This window comes from Haplochromis burtoni, unplaced genomic scaffold (assembly GCF_018398535.1).
Source record: "Haplochromis burtoni strain Fernald_Lab_line unplaced genomic scaffold, NCSU_Asbu1 Contig_1819, whole genome shotgun sequence".
NCBI classification, from domain to species: Eukaryota; Metazoa; Chordata; class Actinopteri; order Cichliformes; family Cichlidae; genus Haplochromis; species Haplochromis burtoni.
The window spans coordinates 2,990-12,361 of NW_024584180.1; the positions used below are offsets into that span (position 1 = coordinate 2,990).

Below are 9,372 nucleotides of genomic sequence, written 5' to 3' on the forward strand. Positions count from 1 at the left end.
AAAAACGGTTAGACACATGAACAGGTTGGTGGTGTACCTGGGGCTTCTGTTTAGGACTATGCTTCCTCCTCACCGTCACCCAGCCGCCCTCTTTCCCCAACTGCTCGGGACAATCTGCTGTGGAGAGCTAATGGGGACAACTCTACCTTCGTCTGGACTGCCTACGGGGATGTAGCTAGCTGCAGGTTTTCAAGAGTGCGAAGCCAAGCTGCAAATGGGCTACATTTATCACAAGTACCATTATTGATAAAGGAGGCTGAGGAGTAACTAAACATCTGACGCAATGAGCAGGAAATGGACAGATGAAGTGGCGGGTGAATTAATCGAGAATGTCCTTTGGATGAAACACATGCAGAAGGTGAGAAGCCCAGACTTCCCTCTCCTCGGCCATCTCCTCCAGCCTTTCCGGGGGAACACCAAGGTGTTCCCAGGCCTCCTCACCCTATCTCTAAGCAGAGGCCAGCCACACTTCAGGGAAGCTATCCCCGGCAGAAGGAACTGTTCCCTCGATCTTCTGCTCATGGGGTCCTTTGAATTGCTCTTTGTCTGGTTCCTCACCCAGGACCAATTTGCCATGGGAGACCCTAGCAGGGGGCAAAACCCCCTGACAGGGGCCCTTGAATCCTTCCAGAGGTGTGTCGCTGGGATCCCTGGGACACACAAACCCTTCCACCACGATAAGGTAGTGATTCACGGAGGGGGAAACAACATTATGAAACAGGACATTATGTACAAGTTTTTAATTAAATTGCTTACGCAGATAAGCTACACAAGAACACCATTGTGTGTGTAACAGGAACAGGTTTCAGACAAACAGAGAATAATTATGTTATTGTCTCCACACTTCAACAGATAACTCACACACGTGAGAAGCAGCTGGGCTTGACGTTTCAGTTGTTGTGTTATTCTCAACAACACACCACCTCTGTCTTACTTCAGGTTCAGATTAGTGGATGACTCTGCTTTCAGCTGTGTACTCGCCTACTTCTGCCTGGACTCCAGAGGTTACTGCAGAGTACTGGGTTATTAAAGGTTACTTAAACTGGCTTCAGTAAAGCTCTCATAGCCTCACACTGGTAAATGTTGTGACATTATCATTTACATGAAGGAAAAATATTCATTAAGTTTCAGTCTCCAGACTTAATCAGGCAAAATTCATACAAATGGCAAACACACAAGCCAGCACTCTTTCTGGTATCAGTATAAATGCAATACAAGTATTATATTTACAGTCTTTAACATATTGAGGGGAAAAGCCCCTGAGGGATGTCTGCACTAGACACTATGTTAAAGTGTGACACAAGAAGAATCAGACAGCTAATCCCTGTTAGCTCAGTTGTGCACTATGTGCTCATTATACCACGCATGATTATTGACCTTATTATGGGAAAATCCACAAACCTCATCTTTAGCACCAAAACATATGAGAAGATAAAAAGACGACAGCAGTGAGGTCAGGAAAGCCTCACGATGTAGTTTTGTATTTCACATACAAACACTTATCAGTGTGTTGATGCCATGAAACAGTTGTGGTCCCTGAGCAACATGACAGTGAAAGGAATTTCACCTCATGGCACTATGATCACTAATGCTTAATGTTAGTCTTCATCACAGCACAAATACACAGTAAAGTGGTGTGTGGCTGACTTCAAACTCAACACTTTATAACATCCCATTATCTCCATTGTTTCCTCCTTTCATTGTGTGATGCTTTTTAACTGTTTTGTATTTAACAACTGCAAAATCTGATTTTCACCCATATACATAAATATTTACTGATATATGGTTTATGTCAACATCTTGTGTCTGTGGGAAAGCTGTTAAATAACCCTGTTTATATCATTTATTAGAAGAAAAAGTCTTTCTTTTTTATTTGTATTGACTTTAACTAGAAGGTACATCAAAACAAACACACACAGATGAGTGCAATATTATTGATTTATTATCTGTTTGCACAGCAGGTCAGTTAACAAAGACACATGTGGACTGTCCCTCAGTTCAATGAAAAACCTTCAGAATTTAAAGGGAATGTAATCTGTTCCAATTTACTCCCATGTTTGGAGGTAAATGCATTTAAATACAGCATGGACATAAATACTGATTCATCCTCTTTCCCCGAGCACTTAGACTGTGGCTCACAGTGTGTTTTATTCACAATATAAAACAGCCAAGAGTGCTGTTTACAAACCAAACATAGTTTTTGAATGAGCAATCACAGACACCTTCATTGTGCGAATGAGCATTCCTTCACATCCTGAATATATCCTAAGTTATGAACTACGGAGCTTATAATTCATGTCACGTAAAAGTATTTGCAGCTGCTTCTAAATTTGATATTTAGAAGCAGCTGCAAACTGATCTTTCTGAGTTAACTAACCAAAGTATCAATGGGTCTTTACACCACATCCCTACATTCTAGGTCTACCGATGTTCACTGCACCAATTAAAATTATCATTATTAAACCGCATGGCTTGTAATAATGATACTAAAAAGGTAGATGCATGCTAGCATAAAGGTCAGCGCTGGCTGACAGCATGAGAGTGCCAGCGAGAGCAAATTCCAAGGCTGATGGACAGTAAATGAGTCTGATTGCAGCAATTTGTTCACTGATAAAAAGGCTGCCCGCAGCAACTTCAACTCACAATGTTCATTTGTTTTGGTTTTTTTGTTTTGTCTTTCCAAAAGCCTCTAATTTTTAAAATGATAACCTAACTTTCATTTTTATATTAACAAAAAAATGATATATATGTCATAACAATGGTTACCTGGAAGGAGTTTACGTTTATCTGAGAAGAAAAGAAAGAATGAATCTGAGCAGTGTGCACAAGGTTTCTGAACTGTCTTATTGACAGACACTGAGGTCCTGTGTATGATGTTAATGCTCCCTAAGACCATGTATATAATCACAAGTCAGTGTCATGGCATAGTGAATTTCTTTTATAACTGACTGCTTGGATTTTAGAAAAGCTCAGAAATTTGCTTTGGCAAACAGTTAACAGGATCAAATGCATACCTGGATCAAACATGAACCGCCCATGGTCAGTACTAGAAATGTATTTGTCTCTCAAATATGTCTCCAGTCTGTCCACTGGAACTATTTATCATTTTTAACAAACTATAAACTAGATTCTCTGAAGCCTTTTCGTAAGGGCTCCACCCATGTGTGCAACATATGTTCTTCAGAAGCAACGCAAAGCAGAAAAAACATTCATATGTAGTTATGGATCTTCATTAAAACTGTATAATATATACACTATTTACAATATGAGCTTTAATCTCTCTGTCTAAACACAACAGAACCTATTGACTGGATTTTAGTTTGTACCTGAAGTCTATATCATACGTAGGCTGAAGGATACCCAGGCCAGCACGGGACTGGTCAAGAGGCGGGGCTTTGATACCAGGGTCTAAAAGTTCCATGTCAAAGTAAGACAGAACAAGAGTCAAGAACTGTTTGATCTCATACACAGCGAAAAATCTGCCCGGGCATTTAGTGACCCCAGAGCCGAAGGGCATGTAGAAGTAACGCAGCCGCCGCCCACTGCGGTAGAAAGTGGTTTTCTCCTGACCCTTGTTGTCCAGAAAACGGTCAAACTTATACTCCTGCAGAGTGAAGAGGAGAAAGAAATGAAGAACAATAAAAAATGCAGTAATTTCTTGGTGAAGAGACTTTTCTTATTTACAACCCATCCGGCTCTTACATAGGGATCCTCATAGATTTCAGGATCATAGTGCAGCAAAGGCGGATACAAGGCTATGACATCATCTTTCCTTATGTGGTAAGCTTCTTGGTTATCAAGGTGAAGGAGGAAGTCTTCCTTGGCAACACGCACATTCATAGAAGCACTGGAAAGACGCATGGCTTCTTTAATGATGCTGTCTGTAGACATCAAGGAGACAGACATAAAGCGAATATGTTCATGCTAAAATTCTGAACGCTACTCTTTTAATTTAGCAATATTAGGTATGTCACTTTTTCTTCTAGTGATCTAATAACTGGGTAAAATAAGTAATCTCACCCAAAACAGGCATGTTGTCCAGCTGGTCCCTGGTGAGGTTCAGTGAGGGGTCGCTGGGGTCAACTGTCTTACCAGAGTCTCCCAGGATTTTCTGCACTTCCTTGTGAGCGGCTTTCATAGCATCTGGACTCCTGCGCAGAGGTACAACCTCTTACTGTGTGTATTTCTTTCACTATTCTGTGCTTAGTGAAAGACGTAGGACAGTTTTTCCAATTTCATTGTACTACTGTACTATGTATGACTGTGCAATGACAATAAAGAGTTATCTTATCTTATGTTATCTTATGTCCTATATTATTTTTATTGTAATAACAATTAGTTTTCTTCAGCAGAAGTTATTGGTATTAGGCTGCGTACTGCATTTTAAATTAATACATTTGTTGTGTTTGAGAAAGGAGTTTATGGGAAAAAAAAATATTTGAAAAGCTGCTCAATTTTTAATATTTAGTCATGTGGGATGTATCACATCACATATTGTCCAGCACAAGTAGATTTCCAATCTAATCGAGTCTTTGGCCCAAAACAAACAAAAATATGTAGCCTGTGCAAAGGCATGGCCCATGATAGTACATGTGAGTGTAGAGGGTAAAAATTCATGTTCATGTTAGCGATCAATGTAACACTACAACGTACATCAGCATTACTTTTTATAATAAGTATTTCCTTAGATAGCCGGAAACAACTTACCTCCATGCAGTGCTGGACAATTAGTTTTTTATTGCATGTAATGTGACATATGACATAACTTAACCATAGGTACCCTACTTAGGATCTGTAAAAAAAAAAGAGCTGTGCTCTCAGATATAAACTGCACAGTGATTGGTCAACAAGACTTTGTGATAAGGTATCAAGAATACTGCGAAGTCTTGATGCATGCTCAGTCATCAATGTAAGGAAAGCTAATTCTGTTAAAGCTAAATCTGGTGGGAAACATTTCATCTCGCCATTCAAAAGTCTTCAGTCTCAGCTGACTGCAGGTTTCCCCATTGACTAACAATGTCAAAGGTCAATTTCATGATAAGAACTTAGTGATTCAATGTCAATAACACTTATCAATTCAGTTCCTTATCGATTCTCTTATCATCCTTATTGGGTTTTCATTGGCTCCCCTTTGAGAGTGACCACCGTTGCTAAGAAGCATATCAAGAACATTGCATTTGTACAAATTAATTACATGCTGTGTGGTCAAATGTTCGAGTGTTGAAAAAATAAATAAAAGTAATAAAAAAGTAATAAATGTAATAATTACACATCTTACACTGAATGCTTTTCTTAAAAGTAATGCAGTATTTAACTTAATTACTCACAGGAGAAAGTACTTTCATGTTACTCTGTCTCATAATTACCATTTAACAATGTGAACCTGTTGGTCCTACAAACCAAGTTAAATCCCCATCCTAATTTCAGTTCAATTAAATTTTATTTGTACTGCGTTAAATCACAACAATAAGGTGCTTTATATTGTAAGGTCGACCCTACAATAATACATCCAGAGAAAAAACCAACAGTCATGACCCTCTCTGAGCAAGCACTTTGGCGACAGTGGGAAGGAAAAACTCCTTTTAACAGGAAGAAACTTCCGGCAGAACCAGGCTCAGGGAGGGGCGGGGCCATCTGCTGCGACCGGTTGGGATGAGAATCAGGACAGACTGTGCTGCTATTTTCCTCCTCTGACACATGAATTGAAATCAGCTAATTGTAGCGTGATTGCAAGAACCAATAAGCAGGATCTACGGGCAGGTAGAACAGTTCCAAGGAACTGGACAACTGGGAACTGGTTCTCTACAAGAACCATCCATAATCTATACTGTGCAGATAGTCATGGTGAGCACTATTAACAGAGAGCTGAGGAGTGGCTACAATCAGAGCGTTGCAGGATGGGGAATGATGTACCAGTAGGCCCCCTCCTCATTTTCTTTTCACATGAATGACCTCCTTGACTGACGCTCAGACCAGCGTACATTCTCATTATTGAAGCAGTGACATAGGGGAACCACTGATACACATCAGGGCTTTTTTGATATGATGTTTTTCTGCTTCCCTGGCTGCTGTGTCTGTAGAGATGGTGTCCCCCTGTGTTATAGTGTAATTATGATACTGATTTGTATGCACTGGTTTTTCGTACACATAACCTTTTGAATGCTATTACTGATTGAAATTTCACAGCAAAACAATGTCCAGATGAACAGCATCAACTTTCTGGTAATGTCCTGCTACTGTACCATTTATTGCTGTATTTTTCTGATTATTTTTGTTATCGTGTGATGCTTTGCTTAGGCTGCTGCCCCCGCGACCCGGCCTCGGATAAAGCGGATGAAGATGGATGGCTGGATCGTGTGATGTTCGTACACAGAGTAAAACTCACGAGACTGATTAGACACACAATTTGATTTACTATTCCTTATGGCTTTTCATGAGACAGCCCATTACCAGTTTACCTGATCATATAAAAGAGACTCCAGAAGGTAGCAGGCAAGGTGTTAGCCTGTGAGGCCCAGAGCAGAGCAACATGGGTCCTGGCTTTGCTGATGTCATTGAAGGTAGATAAGGAGTCATTCAAGATCATCCTCATGGAGATTAAATCGGACACATTCTCTCTCTTGGACAGGTGTTCAGCATGCATGGTCTTAGCTAGGTTCTACATAAGAGTGTATACAAAAGAACATTCAAACATATTAGAGGATGAAAATGTTACAAATGGCTCAGAGGCCTTTGACTCTGACAGCCTACTAACCTCTCGGGCACTGTAGGCACTTTTGAACACGTGAATAGGCAGCCCGGCCACAAGTGCCGGGAAGATTTTGTCAAATTCTTTGAAGTTTTCCAAAGCATTGAGCACCAAAGCTTTCTGGGCTGCCTGCCGAGCCTGACACTTGTCTTCACCAAGCTCTTTACCAAACAGAGTTAGGTAACCAGATTCAAACATCACCTGAAGAACAGCAGAGCACAAACTTATAAATGACTTTTTCAAGGGTTTTTTACTCACATATGTGGCATGAATTGTGTCCCACCCTGAGTAGAGAATATAGGTGTAGAACCTTTGTAGTTACTACATCATGACTATTCAAGAGAAATGTATCTTCCAGTGGCCAATGCTTTCACTCTAAATTCAAGTTACTGACCTTATAGCAAAAGGCAAATATGCCGTCCACCTGCCAGTGGTCCTTGCTTGGGCTGAGTGTATCTGATTTCAGCATGACATCCTGAAGGTGCCCCATCATTGTCTCAATAAGGGAGGGAAGAGCCTCCCCCTGTAGTGTTTTCAGAAACGTCTGATGGAGGTTCTCTGTGGTGTGGCCATGGCGAGGATCAAAGCTGTCATGACCAAACGCCTTGTAAAGAAAGAAGAGCTTCAGGACTATTGAAAGATCGACCAATACAATGAGAAAGTGGATCAAGAAAAGTGTCCTAACAGACTATATGATGTAGTCATATAATATTTCTTTTATAACAAAAGATCAAATCACGTCATGAAATTACCTTGACAGATGTAGCAAAATGGAACTTCCTCCAATCAAGGTGTCTTCCCTGCCTGATGACTGAATGGTAAGAGAAGGGGTCGCACAGGAAGTGGATGTACCTGCCTGCAATTTTGCAGGTGAAAATGTGGCCGTACTTCTTCTGGCGGCTGCGGAGGAATTGAAGTGGGTTGGCCCCGAACTGGAGAGCACAACCTAAGTAGGGGATCAAACCATTTTCAACTGCTGGCTCACCTGGTTGCCTGAGGACAATGACAAGAAAGAGATCACAGAGATAACTCACTTTGTTGGATCTCAGTTGTCTGGATCGAATTCTGTAACGTCCGGATGAAAACCCTTTCATTTGTCTGGCATGTGCGTCAATGATTTCTTCAAGACTTCGGCTGCACTGACATCTTTAGACTGATTTTGGCAGCAGCACATATTGTGCATTTCATATAGTTCAGCTAATTTAGTAATAAATTAATATCTCAGTATTATTAAGAAGTCATTATTTTACAAATACAGGTAAGTTTAAACTGAAATGTTCAAATAAAACAATGAATCAGAGAGAGCAAAATGTTGGCTGCATCTCAACAACAACTCCAAAACTTTGCAAACCTACAAATCAGGACTGATTGTTGACATAGTTACATAGCAGTCACCTCTGTGTTACTCATGTATTTGAAAATAATAATCATTCTTCTTGTGCATTTCTATTAAAAAGGTTTCTTCTTTTTATGTGCTGTAAGCTGAAAATTAATCAAAATCCTAACATTCCTGTCAGTGTTTGATTCAATATATGCAGAAGTTAAGTAATATACTCAAGCCCAAATAAAGATTCATGTCTTTCCTTACATCCTACATGCTCTTTCTTAAGTCTTACCTGCGTCTTATCCCCACAGCAAGCCAGAGGAGGCAGCAAAATCCCACAACAACTGCCCAAATCAGAGCAATGCTTATAATCATGCTGATGATGGTAGAAAGATCCACACAGCCGAGCCCACCCGTCCCTGCAGAATATGTGAGCAGCTTCTGTGCTATTGAGAGTGACAGTTGTGTGAGAACAGCAGCGTGCAGCAGGTTTTTTTATACTTCCTTTGAGCCTCTGGGTGGGTCTGATGATGTCGTCACCAGATGCATCTCAACAAGGAACCAGTTAGGCGTTTTCATTGTGCAAGATAAATAAATAAGCAATGAAGTTATTAAGTTAATTTTATAAAGAAGAAGCAAATTTATTTTCTTGGATGTGTGTGGATTTTTGTTTACATGTATTTACTTTGTGCTGTCCGAAATCTGTGGCTAAAAACAGCTCTCATCTTAAGTTAAAAGTCTTTTATGATGCATTTGTTTTTAAATTTACAGAAATTTTGCAAGAATATTACAATAAGAATATTTACATTTTACATGAAAACTTCAAACAGCAATTTCTTAGAAATGTGCTGAATAAGTAACATGTTTATATTTTCTGAGAAATAGGATTCCAGGTATACTTTGTGTGTGTGTGTGTGTGTGTGTGTGTGGTGTGTGTGTGTGTGTGTGTGTGTTCGTTTTGTGTCTGTGTGTGTGTGTGTGTGTGTGTGAGTGTGTAAGAGTTGGCCTTGACCGGAGTCCATGGACAGTGTTGCCTGACTGCATCCTGATAATGCATCTGGATTGATAAATAGATTCAAGGTCACTTCTGTGTCTGTTTGTGTGCATAATGAAAATTTCTTTTGACGTTGCATGACATGTGCTTTCTGTTGAGACTTGCAGTTGAGCAAGAAGTGATAAAATCTGGTTCATCAAGAAAGACAACTAAAAGAATAACAAATAAAACTGAAGTACATGCATTGTCGCACAGTGTGCCACCAAACATGTAAGAGTGATGAATCAGTAATCTATTTGGAAATAC

At 40.0% G+C, this 9,372-nt stretch overlaps 1 protein-coding gene across 1 annotated transcript; it reads right to left on the reverse strand.

Annotated features, from left to right (window-relative positions):
* Nucleotides 1–1,920: 1,920 nt before the first annotated feature.
* Nucleotides 1,921–8,568, reverse strand: LOC102314373 (cytochrome P450 7A1). The gene is made up of 8 exons (XM_005952806.1): nt 8,365–8,568; nt 7,501–7,741; nt 7,143–7,352; nt 6,755–6,949; nt 6,459–6,658; nt 4,021–4,151; nt 3,703–3,881; nt 1,921–3,604 (listed from the first exon to the last, which is right to left on the reverse strand). The coding sequence occupies exons 1-8, from the start codon at nt 8,445–8,447 to the stop codon at nt 3,302–3,304; spliced, it is 1,542 nt and encodes a 513-aa protein (XP_005952868.1). The 5' UTR covers nt 8,448–8,568; the 3' UTR covers nt 1,921–3,301.
* Nucleotides 8,569–9,372: the final 804 nt, after the last annotated feature.

Coding starts and splice junctions, on each gene's coding strand:
- LOC102314373 (XM_005952806.1), bottom strand. CDS start 8,447: ATGATTATAAGCATTGCTCTGATTTGGGCAGTTGTTGTGGGATTTTGC. Junction 6,950..7,142: donor TATTTGCCTTTTGCTATAAG/GTCAGTAACTTG, acceptor GCTGTTCTTCAG/GTGATGTTTGAATCTGGTTA. Junction 4,152..6,458: donor AGTCTCTTTTATATGATCAG/GTAAACTGGTAA, acceptor ACCTCTGCGCAG/GAGTCCAGATGCTATGAAAG.